Below are 18,692 nucleotides of genomic sequence, written 5' to 3' on the forward strand. Positions count from 1 at the left end.
CATTACCATCTTTATTTTAATACAATGTACTTAAACTCTGTTGTATTGTACAATATATTGTACTTCAAATGCTCTTTTTTCATTTCATAAAAATATGCAAAATTTATTTAAAAATTTGTCAGCACATTTTTTGTAAAAATAAGATTTCCACACCTTATGTGTAGGTCTAGCATTTTATACAAAAGACTATTTAGAACTTGAGAATCAACTGAAATGTATTAATTAAAGCACAATTTTTTATCAGGTATAATAGTATATATTAAAACTTAGAATGCACCACTTTTATTTCATATAACTGAATATTTTCATATTCATTAAGAGACATCTTCTTGTTACATTTAAGCAAGTATATTACTATATACAAACGGTACATATATGCACATTTTACTGGAAAAAATTATCAGCACAACTTACTAATAGTCTTAAAATATATAAATATATCCACAACCTATATTGTTATCTTATCATACTTCCTTGTCCATTCACATCAAAGTACTTGTAATTCTTATCGTGTTTTTGTAGAAGTGATGTGGTCTGTAAATCACCATGCCCTTGGTGATATGATATTCATTGATTGGTGTATAATATTATATTCCTTTAAGGGGAAAATTATTATCTCTTAAGAGAGCTAATTGGTAAACCAAAATTCCATGAAAATAAATCTATTTTAGCTATACTATTTTAATAAATATGTGACGTTGAGTACTGGTGAACGACCACGAAATTCGGTGTTTTAGCTCACCTGAGCTGAAGCTCAAATCAGCTGTTCTGATCAAATTTTGTCTGTCGTCCGTCTGTCTGTAAACTTTTCACATTTGTGACTTTTTGAGTTCTTCTCAAGAACCACAGGACCAATTTCAACTAAACTTGTTACAAAGCATTCTTGATCAAAGGGGATTTAATTTTATTAAAAATGAAGGGCTACGCCCTCTTATAAGGGGAAATAATTAAGAATAAGTGAAAATTTAAAATTAATCTTTTAGAAATCTTCTTTTTAACAACTACTGAACCAGATAAGATGAAACTTATACAAAAGCTTCATTATATATAATAGATCAATCATGACCCCCGGGAGTAGAATGGGATCACAATGATCGACCAAAGCCTTGCATAGGAATATTTAGAAAAGTGCTTTAAAAAATCTTCTCAAGTCATTTTTATACGGAATCATCCTCAGGTAGTGTAGATTCAAGTGTGTTCAAATCATGACCCCTGGGGGTAGGGTGGCGCCATAATGGGCGATAAAATTTTCATATAAAAATATATCGGAAAAATCTTTAAAAGTCTTCTCAAGAACATCGTAGACTTGATAATCATACTTATATGAAAGCATCCTTAGGTAGTGTAGAATCAAATTTGTTCACATCATCACCCCTGGGGGTAGAGTGTGACCACAATGGGTGATCAAAGTAGTAACAAGTCATACATAGGGAACCGTCTTTAAAATATTCTTTTAAATAACAGCAAAGTGAATATTAGTTCATATTTATATGGAGACGACCTGAGGTTGAGTAGAATCCCATTTGTTCAAATTATGACCCCTGGGGTAGGGTGGGGCCACAATATATGATCAGTTTCACATAGGGAAAACATCTGCTGTTGATGAAGAGCAGATCTGTAGATATTCAGGTGAGCGTTGTGTCACATGCACTTCTTGCTCCATTTATGCTTGGTTCTATTTCTGAAAATGGAGTTCCTTTTCATATAGATTTTTTTTTTTTATTTTTCAATTTTTTGTAGTACTTTCATTATATTTAGTATCAATATTAATTGTGTGACTTTTCTGTTCTGTTCAGTGCAAAGTCAGATTTTCATTACTTTGTATTGATCAATTATGTATCCGAACAAGGCACTTGAGCAAAAAAAAATTCAATATCGACTGATATGATATTTCACATATGTGGTCAGTGTTGCTCAAAGATAACAATGTTAAATTTGGTCAATTTGACTTTGGAATACATTTGAGATTGCAAGAAAAATTGAATTTATAAAGTGTGGAATTCTAAATTTGGCAAAAGTTAATTTTGATTAGAATTATGAGACACTGACCACACACTGACCACATGCGGTCATGTCACATGGGTGCCAAGAAGGTCGACAAGTTATAGATTTTTTAAAGAAACCACTTCTGGGAATATGATGGCAGTACATGCTCCTACAACCTCAGTTGTGGTTTCTTCAGAATATTTTAAAAAACTTTCAACTTGTTTTCCTTCGACGTACGTATGTTTAATCATTTATATATCTATATTAATATTTATAATTATGTTATACATGTATCAATTATATTGGTAAACTTATTTTAATTTATACTCAGAGTTAACGCAACTGAACCTTAATATGAGAAAATATCAAAAAGTTAAATGCTATTAATAGTGATTTTGCTTTTCGGGCTGTATTGTTAAATTTGCTTTTTTTTATTGCTACTTGTTTAGAGTTGCGGTTTCTTCAGAATAAATTCGTAAACTTTAATAATTTGTTTTCCTTCAGGTCAAGAAGCCATTTAAAAAAAAAAAAGATTTACAAAAGCTATGGCCAAGGTTAAAGTTTTTTAAAAGTAGGTCAAACTCCAAGATCAAAGGTTTAAAGTTGTCGGTATCTAAAAGAAGGTCTTGTCACAGGGATTACATATGTAGAATACGAAAGCCGTAGCCCTAACAGTTCAAAAGTTATGGCCAAGGTTAAAGTTTTATGAAAGTAGGTCAAACTCCAAGGTCAAAGCATCAAAGTTGTTGGTATCTAAAGGAAGGTCTTGTTACAAGAATTACATGCGTGAAGTACGAAAACCCTAGCCCAACTGTTCAAAAGTTATGGCCATGGTTAAAGTTGGTTAAAATTTTGCAATACTAGGTGGGACCCATGGTCAAGATCAAAAGGCCAAATTTACACCTGTGAAATATGAAATCCATAGCCTCAACCAATCAAACGTTATTGGCAAGGTTAAAGTTTTTGCAGATAAACAGACAAAAACAGATTAACAGACAGACAGCTAGATAGACGGATGAACGGACAGGGCAAAAACTATGTACCCACGAATCTTCGATTAATGGGGCATAAAAAGCCATGTCCAGGCATTATTCTAATAATATTTTAATACGCCAATTTTAGTGAAAAATATTATTTCTCTCCTGTAAGTTTGAATACTTTAACTAGTGTTTATTTGATTGTTAAAATATACTGTATAATATTTTAGAAACAGCATCTAAAAAAAAAACAGTGTTTATTATACAAAAGGCCCAAGGAATTTGAATCGCTCTTCTGATAAATTGTACAACGTATCACTTTAGAAATAAACAACAATGTTAAAAAAGTTCTCTGGAAAATGAACTTGGTTGGTACGTGATCAAATCTATTGAGACGAATAGTGCGAATAAAACTTAATGTATTGCACGAACGGGAGCCGCCGTATTGCTATGCTGTGACGCGCAATGACCTACAAGTTGTTTGGTCTTGAAAGTTCGCCTTGCTCCAACATTTGAATATTTACACTGATGTTCAGCAGTCCAGTTCAGGAAATTTTTGTTTATAATGAAGAACAATAATCGCTACTGAAAATAATCATACTATTTCATGAGTTTTTTTTACATATTTGAAGTCAAAAGCGGTGATATCGCCTGTTTTAGTTTACATAATTCAGAGGAATTTCGGATTAAAAAGGTAAGTGCGATTTTAGGCTAATTATGGTATTCAAAACATACTTCACACCGAAGGAAGATCTAAAGAACATCTGTTGAATGAAAAATATCCATATGTTCCAATTATTTTATCTTTTTCATCGATCTCAACTTAGAAGTTCCGAAACTAGTTGCAAGTTGCATCGTGACAGAGATATGTAGACAAGATATCATCTCGCTCTGTGATTCGGTCACGCTATGACCTATGACCCCCTAAAAAGTTCGTACAGAATTGAACATATTTCCTCTTTAATACGTTCATCTAAAAAATATTTGCAAATGTAAATATTTCGATTTGAAGCCTTTATATTTAGAGCCTTGAAAATCCAAAAGTAGGTCATCATGGCCTACATTTTAGTTCAAACACTCTAAGAACTCAAGATTAATCAACTGACAAAATTGATGATTCTATGTCTTTTTTTATTTAAAAATATTTAGATAATGCCTTGAACGTCATGTTGACCTACTTTTCAGTTGACTTACTCTGAGGACCCACGATAGATCAACGTTTGATATTCTAAGCCAATTAGTCCCTGAAATATTCATATTTAGCCATAACATTTCAAAAGTAGGTCACTGAACTACTTTTCAGTTGACGTTTTCCAAGGACCAAAGATGCAATAACTGATAAAGTTATAAAATTACAACTGAAGTGTTAAAATATTATTCCAACATTCAAAAAATAAGTCACGAAGACCTACTTTTCAGTTGACCTACTCTGAGAACCCAAATGAAATCAACTGAAAAAACAAAGTTTGCTGATTCCAAGCCATTTGGTATCTGAAATATTTAAATATAGCCATAAAATTTCAAAAGTAGGTTATGGTGACCTACTTTACAGGTAACGTACCTCGAGAACCCAAGATGCATCAACTGACAAAGTTTGATGATTCCATGCCAATTGGTACCTGAAATACATAAAAATATAGCCATAAAATTTCAAAACTAGGTCACGGTGACGTATACTTTGAGGACTCAATATGCAATGAAAAAGTTTGATGATTCTAAGACAATTAATACCTGAATATTTCATAATAGCCACAAAAATTCCATAAGTAGGTCAGGTGACCTACTTTTAAGTTGACGTTCTCCAAGGACATAGGACGCATCAACTGAAAAAGTTTGATGATTTGTAGCCAGTTAGTACCTGAAACAAATAAACAATCATCGAATACAATACAAATGAAAAATTATCGGATACAAATAAGAACTTGTACAATGCAAATAAGAAATTATACTATGCAAATGAAAAATCATTGAATACAAATGGATAATTATAGATTAAAAATAAAAATTATACAATACAACTTAAAAATTATACAAGACAAATAGAAAATTATACATACAAATATAAATTATATAATACAAATGAAAAATTATAGAATACAAATAGAAATTCTAGAATACAAATAAAAATTATACAATGCAAATGGAATATTGCAACTTTTGACATGCCATAGCCATAGCATTAGCTCTTTGACCTTTTCCTCAGAAGAGATAAAAATCTGCACAACGTTAACTGGTTATTTTTGTCCATGAGGACGAAATGACTTTAAATATTTACTCTAAATATTTAAGTTTAAATCAAATCCTCAAAGACCGAATCGAAACCCTTCATGGATTAAACAAGTAATAAGCCCATGGACTATGACACTCGCCTGAGTCATTTCTCCTCTGCTGTCAATGAGATTTTTGAAAGTGTTTTTTAAAAAGTCCTCTTTGATATTCCTATACAAATTTTGATCCCATTCTGTGACATCCTCTCCACCCTAGGGCAATGATTTGAACAAATTTGATTTTTACCAGAGGGTGCTTGCATATTAATAGCACTTTTCTTGACTCTCCTGTTCCTAAGAAAAAAATTGATATATTTTTTTTTAAAAATCTTCCAATGTAAAATAAACCAAAACGTACGGAGAAACCGAGAAAATCCGTATGTTCCCCCGCCGCTGTGAATATGGCCAGGTCAAATATTATTTGCCATGTCCTTCTTCCATCTTTCTGTCCTTCTGTTTGACTGTCATGGATACATATTTTAAAAGAACTTTTCAATTAAATCATTATTTTCTGAATTGACATTCCCTGTCACCTTGACCTAACTATAGCAAATTTTATGTTTATACATGTATCAGTATCAGAGCAATTGTTGAGGTTTATCTAAATATGAAAACTCTTACATTCATACACTGTTACATATAAGTGAGAGCTTTTCAACTGTGTCATAATTTTCTGATTTTGATATTACATGACCTTGACTCCTTATTCGTTATTTGCATTTATGTTTGTTTCAAAGAAACGGTTTTGATATCTTAAGCAAACTTAACACATGCAAAGGTATTCAACTGTGTAATTATTTTCTGACCTTGATCTTCCCCTTGACCACACTATTCCCTATTCTGTGTATAGCTGTTTCAAAGCAAATACTATTCTATTTTTGTTTTTAAATTTCAAAGAAACTGTTCCAATTTTTTCTTTTAACTTCCTAGATTTGAATTGATATGATGTTTTTAATCATGTCCAAAATTTCTTAAATAAACTTTCATATCACCTTGACCTATTTATTATCAGTTTTGTTTCGAGCTACGTAAAAAAGAATAGTTCATAATATTTTTAACTAGAACTGTTCAAAATAGACTAATACCCCCGATGGGTTTATGGGGGGTTTTTTTCAGAAAAGGTGCTATGTCACTATAGGTTTTCTATGGATCTAGAAGTGTTCAAAAAATTTTAACATTGATTGTCATTGACAATCAAAATTTACTTGAAATTTAATCATAATGTAATGAGCTAAGCTGGTACAGCCTAATAAACAAAAATTCTTTTTAATTTGTTATAAAGCTTTATATACTGAAAGGCAAAAGAAATGCAGGGTAACATAATATGAGAAACATCTTTGACAGAGTGGCCGAAAATTATGAAAATTGGCCAGACGTCTGTCTTGGTTACTGTGCACTAAAATCGGTGTTCAAAATAAAACAACCATGAAAAGTATGGCGTCACTTCGGAAAAGTGGTAAAAAGCCAAAAACACATGCATATTGGTATTACCACTGAAACCGAATCTGATACAGTAAGCAATCATGAGCATCACTTTCACTATAAAACTTAACAAAATCCATTGCTCTATTTTAGACCGTGAGCTCTTCAACTTTACGTTGGTGATACTCTCACTCGCGCACGTGTGCGTCGTAAGCCTAATTATTCAGCATGTTTACCCTCAGGAAAAATGTTTTCAGAATGAATTTTTCAAGACCTTTTTGTACATATTCAGATTTGCCAAATCAACTGGCGTCGGTAAATTATATCTTTTTCTCCAATTGAAAATGTGTCGGGTCTGGGTTTGAATGCATCGGTATAGCCCTGCTAATCTCGACTACCTAGGAGCTGTCCTGTTTTAAGGGTTGAATGAATATCCTCTTGAGAAAGATAAATGCACTGAGGAATTCCATACAGAGGAGAATCAATGTTTTGATAGCCGCGCGATGGAGATATTGAGAAATCATTTCAAAAGTTTACTCTTAGTTAGTTCCTTTTTCCTTTCAGTATATAATGAAAAAAAATGTTTAATATTGATGCAATATTTTTAATAAGGTCACAGCACGACTATAAGATTTGAAGGGACTATCTACCATAAAACTTTATTTTAATACTTGGTAATTTTTTTAAACTTAATGACTGGTTTTTAGCCGCAATTCACATTTCTGTACAGATGTACCAACTGGCAGTTCTAGATTCTATGTCTCAAACATACTTGAACCCAAATTGACCTTTTCAATAAAATAAAAAAAGAAAACACCTTTAAATTGCAAAAATATCATTCCATCATGATGAAAATAGCAGTGTAGCAACCTCTAATGATAAAACGCCACTTAATGATACAAATATCATTAAGCGTTGCAATTGCAATGCTTAATGTCATAAATTATTGCATTTATAGTTAACATTCTCAAATGCTAATGCTTAATCGCCGTATAATGATAGAATTATATCATTAAGCATCACAAATGCAGAGCAACACCGATGCTTAATGAAACAAGCAAATATCTACGTAATCGACGGTTAATATGATATACACTAGTATATCATTAAGCGTTGCAGTCGCACCCTTTAACGATATAAAATTTAGAAATGGCTGCCAATAACTAATAGAAACATACATCCACCCTAAGTTTCCTTCCTTCACTTGCAAAAACATTTATGTAATCTATGCCCTTGTCCTATAGAATATAGTAGTTATTGGAGTCTTTCCATGTTTTCTAGTCAAGGGGACTTCTTAAAGCTCCGGATATCAAAAATTACATCTGCTACGCAGGTCCTAAATTAAATGTTTCCACGCAAAGAATTGTTTATTGATATCGGAGAAATGTATTAATTAAATAAATGTCATTGCAATAACAAGTCTTACTTGTGCTTATTTTTGCAAACTAGACAGCAGACACTGACAGACAGAAATGTTAAAATACTTCTGTGTTTCTTTTCTTTACTTGCATTTGTGATACTTTATAAATATTGAGTCAGATGAGCTAGCGACCAAGGAGAATCTAGGACACGCTAACAACGTACAGTGTAGCATTTGCCGAGAATTGCACGCCTTATATACCGAAAGTCCAAGCATATCAGAGAATTGTACTGAATTCGAAATATTAAGAAATAATTATTTCTTATATTATTCAAACGTGTTTAATTCTATATATATATATATATATATATATATATATATATATATATATATATATATATATATATATATATATATATATATATATATATATATATATATATATATATATTCGTTACACAGGCCCGTAGTTATGGTTTCAAAAGTGGGGGGGGGGGGGCTTTTAAAAAGAATCCGACAAGCAAAAAAAAAGGTAATTTACTGTACAAACCCTGGAATTTTCCAGTGCTCTAACTTATAACATCAAAAGTGTGTGTGGAGGGGGGGGGGAGGTCAGCATCTAAAGGAATATTACTTTGGCAAAATATTATACTCAGAAAAAGTGGGGGCGCAACCCTTACCCCAGGCCCCCACCCCCGCGTTCTACAAACCCGTTACTAGAAAAATTTCAGTCTGTCCCTATTGCAAAAAGTCAGTATACAACTATCCATTTCGATATAGTGTATATCATCGTCTATAAGTCGGTTGTATTTTTTCAGATTAATTCGGAAGAATTAGTTATTGACCCGCTTATAAGGCGGTAATATTTTGTAAAATCTGTAGATAATTTCAGACGAAAAATCTTTTTTATTTACCAGCAGTTCTAAGTATATTTTGGGACAAGACAAATATTTGAGTTTACTAACCATTTTAACAAGTACAAGATCATATAATTCTCTAAAAACTAGTGTTTTTATTATGATTGTGGTAGCCTTTTATCCTCAAATGTTCCTGCTTTAGAATTGTTCCGATCTTTATAAAGGAGTTCCTACAATATTACTATATTTCTTCTTCAAGAAAAAATCAAAATTTCTAAGTCGGACCCAGACTTTTGGTTCAAAATTAAGCTTCATGTATTTAAATTTCAGTATTCATGGCAGTTGCAGAACTGTAGCGTTATGGTTTATATTTTAGTCTTTGACCATGACGCTACAGATCCCGTTATGAAAATATGATTGGACAATCAACTACCTTTCACTTGCTTATTCTAGACACTTTTTAACCAATCTGTATATTTTTGTCCACCTCCCAACCCTTTATAGTCGTCTCTATAAACCAATTAACTCGCTTTTTTTTTTATTTTCTGCCATCCGACAAAAAGACATACTCGTACATCATGCAAATTTAAGCATGTTAAATTCAAAAAGAGAATGATTGTTCGATAGCTTTCTGAGAGATGTCAAATTATTACCATTCCAATTTTATAATATAAAGTTATATAAAAGAAGACATTAAATAAGGTTTTTTTTACATATACAAAACAAATGTTGGAAAATCCTTCTTTTTTAAATTGATTTAATTGAGATATTTGAAAAAAAAACAATTTGATGTTCAAGTATGCACTTTCATCCCGAATGAGATTAACTGATAAAATTAACTCAAAAATAAAAACGTCAGCAACTGTTGTCATTCTGTTGTAGTTAACAAAGACATCAACTCGCTTAATAAGTTAAACTTATTTGTAAACATTTTGCAGCCAAACAGTCTTTTTTATAGTGAAATGAAATATGAATATAAAAACAGTATTCAATCTCGGAAGTCCAATGAAACAATACTAATTTGGAGCAGAGCAAACACGGACCTCAAAATTTAGAGGTGGGATCAGGTGCCATGGAGGAGTGAGCATCCCCTGCTGATCGGTCTCACCCGCCGTGTGCCTTCTTGTCATGACCTGAAAAAAAAAACGGAAAATCCATAGACAGTTCAGTGTATAAGAAATGGCCTAGTATGAAAAACGTAGTCAGCATTTGACTGACTCAGCTATGTTATGGACGGTAATAGGAAATGTGACTATAATACCTATTCAATATGTATTGTATTTCATAATCACTATAGAAATAATAACTATAAATTTGTAGAAAATGTAACATAGTTACCTATAATGAATAGGTTTGTGTCGTATTTAGCACCGGTTACATGACATGTATCAGCTGTGTCACTTGACTGGTATAAAAATAGAATTGTTAGGCTGAATTTAGAAAATCTAGCTAGTGCAAGGGCATCCACTTGTTTTTGGCCATAAAAATGATACTCATTAAAAGAGGTATACAACCTTTACCTGAAAAGTGCTGGGATCTAGTTTGTATTGTTGAGTACTCGTAATTTTGCCGATAATGCGTGTAATAGTGTAATAGCAAAAAAATTCCACTTCGTCTCTATATTGTAAGAATTTTTTTTAAAAAAGTCTTCAGAAAAGAATCAACTCCTAGCACTTTTTTAGAATATACATGATATAAGCAATTGATATTTCGTATATCAGCATAAACAGTCTAGAGTATGCCCTTGCACTTTTGAGGTTTATCGGGAATATGATAATCGTATTAGCGATATTCTTTGCAATTTCCGACGCTGCGCAGCTGTATAAGTCTTGATAAATAAATTAAATAAACAATTGTTTTTAAGAAGTGTTTTGTTTTCAGTTTTAATCATAAGATCTTTATATTGACGCTGATTTCGTATTTAATTAAGTATGTTTGTAATTATTTAACGAATGGACCCACTCCTCTGGATCACTTGATGTCAAAAATGACGTCATATATGACACAAGATTTATTTCTAAATACTCATCAGTATTTTTTTAAATGTTGATATTTTGCGTTCCCTAATAAATTATAAATAAAACAAACGCATGCAACCTTTTATTTACGTATCATCTTGCGGTATAATTTATTTTTGCTACTTGCTTTAACATTAAAAAATTTAATGACGTCACAATAATACTTGCTGCAATGTGCCTCACAAATGTGAACTGAGACATTCCTTAACGTAGCTAAGTAATGATAGGTTGTATGTGCTGACAAGGTCATTGTATCAACCGTAAATTTGCGAAATGATGACTTCAAATGAGACGGTTGAAATCCTTTTTTCATAAACTTGTTTGTCAACAGTTTGCCTAGTTTTAGAAATTGCTCATACATAGAGCATGCTCTTGCGTATCGAATGGACTGAGAGACATAAACCCCGTATGCAGGTGATAAGAGTACTTGCTACATAAGTAAGGAAATTGACGATTGAAAAGTTGAAGTCATCAGGTTTATCATAAGGCTTTGCTGATAGGTTACCATTAATGTCTTTTCTAGTAAAATATCTAAATATGAAACAGATGTGTCAGAATCTGTGGTATCTTTTATTTCAAGCTCACTGGGATATATCGAGTCGACATATGAATGAGAATAACTATTGTTAATTGATAATAAGTCGTCGATATAAAGAAATGTACTGTCGAGTCGAAGGCCACAGTAAGCGTTTTCTTCTTCTCATGTAGAAGTGTTTGAATGAATTCTGCTTCATATGTATACAAAAGTTGGTCTGCTAATAAGGGGGCGGAATTGGTACCCATTGGAATTCCAACAGATTGTTAGAAGAACTGATCTCCAAAAACTACATATATATTATCGATCAGACTCAAACATCTTTTAATGTTAAATTCAGAGCACTTGTGTGCACAATCAGAATGCTTTTTAACAAAATAGTTTTGCAAATTATGAAAGTGAAATTGTTAAATATATTTCTAGTCCGGATCATTTAATTTATATATTCAAGATTTAGAACATGACACATTTATAAATCTCATCTAATTTTTCTCAGCGACTGCCCAACCGATTTTTAAAGCATTAAAATATTATTATTTTCATGTAAAATATAAGGAGATAACTACTTACTCGATATAACTAGATAATTAGATCCTTTAAACGGGATAAATATCTGGTTATAAGGAAATAACTAATTTGTTATGAAATAATTTATTCGTTCTAACGAGATACTAACTCAAACCATTCTTTCGTTCATTGGATTCAAACATCATATACACTTAGTAAAAGGTATACATACATTGCTTTCTTTGAAAACAAACTGAATCTTTAGACTTAAAAGAACCTTGAGATACCGCACATTAAAAATATGTGACAAATTCAAGTACCGCTGCGCCATTAGAGGTGTTAAGGCTTCGAATCTGAGGAGTTTTACATATCTTTTGAAAGCTTAATATTCAGGTTGAGACTCCATGATTGGGAAATTATGTTACGAAAAATCTTACTACAATTGAACAGCTAGTATATAAGTCAAAAGCTTGCATTCATTTCCATTTAAAAGTAAGTGTGCCGTTTATCTTTTTTTTATCACAAAAATATTGCGGTTGTATTTTATACTGACTCCATAGCGAAATCCTACTCTGAGAAGGAATGAGGGGGAAATTGGCTCTGGTGTGAGATTTCCCCTCAGGGGAAATCCTATTCAAGGGTACAATTTCCTGTGGGAAAGTTGGCTGTGGGGGAAATCGTACTCTGCAACACCGGTAAAATATCTCACCAGTCCCCTCGGGGGAAATTCTACTCTAGGGTACAATTTCCGGGGGAAAAGCTGGCTATGGGGGAAATCCTCTACAACATCGGTAAAATGTCTCACCAGTAAAGATCTTTCAGAAATGAAATATGCTAGATAAAAAAATTAAAAGAAAGATTAAAAAATCACACATTTACACAGTTAAATAACAATTACATATGATGTCAAGATCCTGCTTTTCGGGAGGGGGAGGGGTTAACATTATGGGTGCGACTGCAGCGCTTAATGATATATTATAGTGTATCATTAACCATCGATTATGTAGATATTTGTTTGTTTCATTAAGCGTCGGTGTTGCTCTGCATTTGGGACGCTTAATGATATAATTCTATCATAAAGTGGCGATTATGCATTAGCGGTTGAGAATGTTAACGCTTAATGCAATAATTTATGGCATTAAGCGTTGCAATTGCAACGCTTAATGATATTTGTATCATTAAGCGGCGTTTTATCATTAGAGAACATCTGAGAACAGCTCTGAAAAAAATTACATAATAATAATGAAAAAAAACTACCTGTACAAGAGGCCAAAGGGCCTTGAATAGCTCTTCTGATAAACTGACACTTACCTATCACTTCTATGTGAAGCCTTTACCTATCCTGTATATTTATATAAAGCCTTGAAATTCCAAAGGTAGGTTATCATGACCTACATTTTAGACGAAACACTTAGAGAACCAAGATATTCTAAGCCAATTAGTACCTGAGAGTAGGTCATGGTGACCTAATTATCACTTGTCATTCTCTGAGGACCCAAGATGCATAAACTAAGTTTGATGATTCCAAGCCAATTAGTACCTAAAATATTCTTAAAATTATTACCATAAAATTTCAAAACTACGTCATAGTGACCTACTTTTCAGATGATATACTTTGAGGACCCAAGATGCATCAAACTGACAAAATTTCTAAGCCAATTAGAACCTGATACATTTAAATAAAGCAATAAAATTTCAAAAGTAAGTCACAGTGACCTACATTTAAGTAAACTTACTCCGAGGACCCAAGATGCATCAACTGACAAAGTTTACGATTTTAAGCCAATTAGTACCTGAAATATTTAATTAAAGCCATAAATGTGTAAAAGTAGGTCACGGTAACCTACTTTTTAGTCCATCTACTCAAGAGGACTCAAGATGCATCAATTGATAAAGTTTGATGATTCTAAGCGAATTATTACCAAAAACATTTAATTTTAGTCATATAAATTAAAACGTAGGTGATGGTGACCTTTTAAATCGACCTACTCCGAGAACCTAAGATACATCAACTGACAAATTTCGATGATTCTAAGCCAAATAGTGCCCTTGATATTTAAATATAGCCGTAAAATTTCAAAAGTAGGTCACGGTGACCTACTTTTCAGCTTACTTTTTTTGAGTACCAAAGATGCATCAACCTACAAAGTTTTATTATCATAGACCTTAAAATGTCCAAATTATGCCTTTAAAACGCTTTGAAAACGAATGCCTGCAAAGTTCAAAAAGTAGGTCACTGTGGCCTACTTTTCACTAAATATGTTTTATGGCACCAAGATGCATCATTTTACAAGATTTAATGATTCTAAGCCTTTAAGTATATTCGAATTAATGACCTTAATTGTTTTGAAAAAGATAAGCCATAAAATTCAAAAAGTAGGCCGAGGTGACCTACCTTTAAGTTGACATACTCCGAGGACCCAAGATACATCAAATGACAAAATTTGATGATCATACTGTATGCCTTAAATTGTTCAAAATATGCCTCTAAATCATTTTGAAAAAGAATGGCCGCAAAATTTAAAAAGTAGGTCACCGTGACCTACTTTTGAGTCAACATGATATGATGTCCTTAGATTCATCAACTGACAAGATTTGATAATCCTAGTCCTTATAGTAAGCAAAATATCAACATTTTAATAGAATGTAATTTTTGGTCTACTTTGAAGTGCCCTTGAGACCACGCCCTTTGCCCCAGGGTAATTCACCATGCAAATTTTAATTTACAACATATCCTCATCCTTTTGTGTAAGTTTGGTGAAGAGGATTTTTTAGCAACCAGTACTTTTGTTTCTATTTTCCTAATTATTTCCCCTTGTTTAAGGGTCAAAACCCTAGCTTGAGGGCCAAGGATACCATATGACAAATTTGACAATAATTGGCCAACGGGTTCTTGAGCTATGGTACATATTCTCAAAATTTTACGCACATCGAACAAATGGCCATAGCATTAGCTCTTTGAACCTTTGGCTCAGAAGAGCTAAAAATGCAGAAAAATTATTCCATCAAGATGAAAATATCAGGTCACATGTTTGTATTGTGAATAATGAGTGTACAGATTTTCAGACAAACCCTTGCAAAAGTCTCCAAGAAAAGGTCTGGACAAAATCCCTTCTTCAAGCAGACGGGCATGCTGATTCAAATATATACCCCCCCCCCCCCAAATTCCTTTGCAGTTTGTAGCCTGTGTTATGGATAGCGAAACGGGTTCAATTTTGGTACATAACCTACAGAGAAAATCTTCCCTTTAAAATGCCATGAAAAAGCAGATTAGTTTGTTTTGAAGTAATTCAGTGTGACGTAAGGCAACAAAGGTCATTCGACATATTTTTTTCCCATCTGATCAAATAGCCCGTTTCAACCAGATCTTAAAAGCAAATTTTGAAAAGGAGAAAATGGCCGTGCACTCAAATATATCAAGCAATTCTTAGAAATTTAAAACGAAAACAAACAGGATACAATTTATTCCAGGAAATACAATATTTTTGTTATACCGATTTCTTTCTCATTTTCATGCATGCGCTTGAAAACAAATTGTGAGTGTATACATCAAGTGTGATTATTCAGGTAAGTGTCTCCGGAGGTAGTTATGATGTCACTTATATATGAAATAATAATGGAATTAGGTTTAGGTTAATTAATTAATTGATTCTAGGATATTTAACGTTTTATTGGAAAGTTTTCGACAAAATGAAACCCGAACATCACTATCGTAACAGTTCCGAACCTCCCGCTCATAAATCGAGCACTCTACCACTACGCTACCTGGGACCGTCTTAATTGTGTTGAATTTACAATTATCACGATCGCATTGTGCTATGGCTACATCTAATTTAAAAACCATTCCAAAACGATTATACTTCTTTTCCTTAAAAATAAGGAAATTCTTTTAACATTTAATTTGTCATTTTTTTCTGTATAAAATAGTAGGTTATGAAGACGAGCTCTGAATATTCTTCACAATTAGCAGTCTTATATTCATTATTTTTTCTACTGAAATAAGTAACTTGAAGACGTTTTCTGATTCTGCGGCAACCGTGGGTAAAAATATGTCACGTTAAGAACTTTAAAAGTCAGATACGTATACATAAGCCCTTTGTTATTTGACGATAGGAATATATTTAAAAGCTCTTGTGTATGTGTGAGCATTTATTTTTAGATACAGCAATTGAATTGCTTTAAAAATATTCTTACCAGGAAATTTGAATACAAAAGATATAACCAATGCAGTGCGGTAGTAACGTTACAAGAACCTTGATTCAAAATTGAGAGAACGTAAAATTCATTTGAGGCGGAAATAAAATGCTTTCAATTCTTTATCTGGAAAACATATATCCCCTTTCACTTATTTTTAAAAAGAAAGTATCTAAATATTAAGTATTTAAATAGAAAACAGTTACATTAAAAATATATATTCAAGTTCGTATATATATATATATATATAGATAGAGAGAGAGAGAGAGAGAGAGAGATGTAATTTAACTTCGATATATTTATTGCGTATTTAAATATTTAAAGAGCAATACATCATTACATAAGGAAAACTGAAGCTCTGGTTAAAAAGAGCTTGATAGCTATCATGTAATTTAAAAAAACAAATTAAAAAAAGCCCTCTCTTTTTTTTTTGACTGGGACCGTTAGCAATGTACAGCTGTAGTTTATTTATTTTTTTTTAATTTGATACATGCAGCAATCAATATTTAAATTATTAAGTCGCTTAAAAACTACATTTTCTTACTTATACAGTTTAAGCAATTGTATGTATATGTATATTACAGATATCAGAAAAAAAATTCTCCTCAATCTGAAGCAAGGAAAGAAATATGAGTGTGGGTTAACCAACTTAAGATAAATGTTTTAATTATAAGTTTTCTAAAAATCTGTGTAGATAAAACACGTTCATCTAAGCTAGTGCGATTCGCAACATACATTTACGTTTACATGTACCTTTTGCTATTAATCTGTCATACAAGAAAGAAACTTAAAATTCACACAACGGCCATGGAATCAGATTAAATGTCGTTGTTATGTCCACTTCCACAAACCTGATTTCCGTACTGGGTTTGTACACCCGATATCCGGAAATTCCTATCTAAAATCGTTCACTCCGGTGTTGCAATTAAATCCCATGATTTGTTGGCAGGAAATCTACAAAGGCAGGCGAAATCTAAATTTAATAAATCATCTTGTTATATATTTGCTTCCCTCACTCGCGTTTTTAAGACATGCTGTTCTTAGTTAAATATTTTTATAACAATGTTCAATGTAAATTTCTCGAAAAATGTTACCATTTTTGCTAAATCTCATAGACTGTTTGCAATTTTCAATGAATTAATTCAAAAAAAAAAATCCAAAATAAATAAATGAACAAACAAGAGAGACTATTTCTAATTCTCACATCATATCATAATATTCATAATGTTGATAATTAGTTGCTGTCTTCGCTGAATTTCAAAAAGAATCCTAAAATATCTATACATGTATATACTTTCTTCATTCAATTACCTCTTTTATATATTTCAAATTGCAGACTAATAATGTCAGACCGGGAAATTGATGCCATACAGAATTATGAAAGGTATCTTGACGAATTCGTCAACCAGTATGAAGAGTGGGTAAGGAATAGGAGAATGGCCATTAGAGATTTGGAGCAAATTGTGGCCGACATGGACAGTGGCGAATTTCAAAATAATGTCACGCAAATTGTGGGTAGCAGTGTCGGTGTTTTAAGCGGAAGCATAATGATTGGAGCTTTGCTTCTTGCACCCTTCACTGCGGGTGCGTCTGCTGCAGTTGGTGCTGAAATAGCTGCAGGGGTAGGCTTAGCTGGTGGGATTACCAATCTCACTTCTGACCAAATTAATAAGAATTATGCTTTGAGAAAATGCAAGGAAGCTGAAGACATTATATTGGGTGACCAGAAAAGAACAACCGACCTCGATGAAGCCGAAACACGATTTACAGAAGCTATTGAAACTTTGAGGGAGGTTGCTAAGTCTACAAAAAAAGAAATAAAGACGATGCTCAAAACCATTAAAAGGGGAAAGAAAGTTGCACAGGTCATGTCGAAAACGGCACGTTTAGTCGGGAAAGGGGGTCGAGGAATCGGACTGACTGCTGGAAAACTTATTGGTAAAACGGCTGTTCTTGCTCTTGTTGGTGTAGGTTTCGATATTTGGGAAATCGTCTCATCAAGTCAAGATATCGCTAATGGATCTAAGTCTGAGCTCGGAAAAGACATAACAAAGCACATCGAAAAGATGAGGGAATCATTAAATGATGTCCAAGAGTTCTACTCTGAAGCATACGGTCTGACTGACTAAGTCACTAAATACTTTCTACGGTTACATTTCCTTATGTACTGGGTACTTAGCTTTCTAATCACTAGATTTTTCATGCTGAACAAGAAAGAAAATACCTAGATTTGAAAATTAGTATAGACTAAAATATCGAGACCTTCGTAATTTTTATACTGTATACGCTTATTGAAATTTGATTAATTCCCCGTGAGGCATCCAGCAATTTTTTACTATGCATTGACGACTTCAAGTAAATCTTGCATAACGTGTCCTCATGAGCTTTTCAAGCATTTACTTTGAGACGCAAATATTTTTTTTTATTGTTACACGGTGAATAACTTACGTTTTCTTAATATGCACAAGAATTCCATGAAATATAGAAACAGAACTACGTGTACGTCTTTTCCCTGTGGTGTAAATTATTCGTTCATTGGTTTTATGTTTAATTCGATCATTAGTTTATT

At 32.6% G+C, this 18,692-nt stretch overlaps 1 protein-coding gene across 1 annotated transcript; it reads left to right on the top strand.

Moving 5' to 3' along the window:
- Nucleotides 1-17,466: 17,466 nt before the first annotated feature.
- On the top strand, nucleotides 17,467-18,252 carry LOC133189250 (apolipoprotein L3-like). The gene has a single exon (XM_061324653.1). The coding sequence runs from the start codon at nucleotides 17,467-17,469 to the stop codon at nucleotides 18,250-18,252; it is 786 nt and encodes a 261-aa protein (XP_061180637.1).
- Nucleotides 18,253-18,692: the final 440 nt, after the last annotated feature.

This window comes from Saccostrea echinata, unplaced genomic scaffold, assembly GCF_033153115.1.
Source record: "Saccostrea echinata isolate AGI-Se365-2 ecotype Australia unplaced genomic scaffold, CSIRO_AGI_Sech_v1 ptg000017l, whole genome shotgun sequence".
Taxonomy (NCBI): domain Eukaryota; kingdom Metazoa; phylum Mollusca; class Bivalvia; order Ostreida; family Ostreidae; genus Saccostrea; species Saccostrea echinata.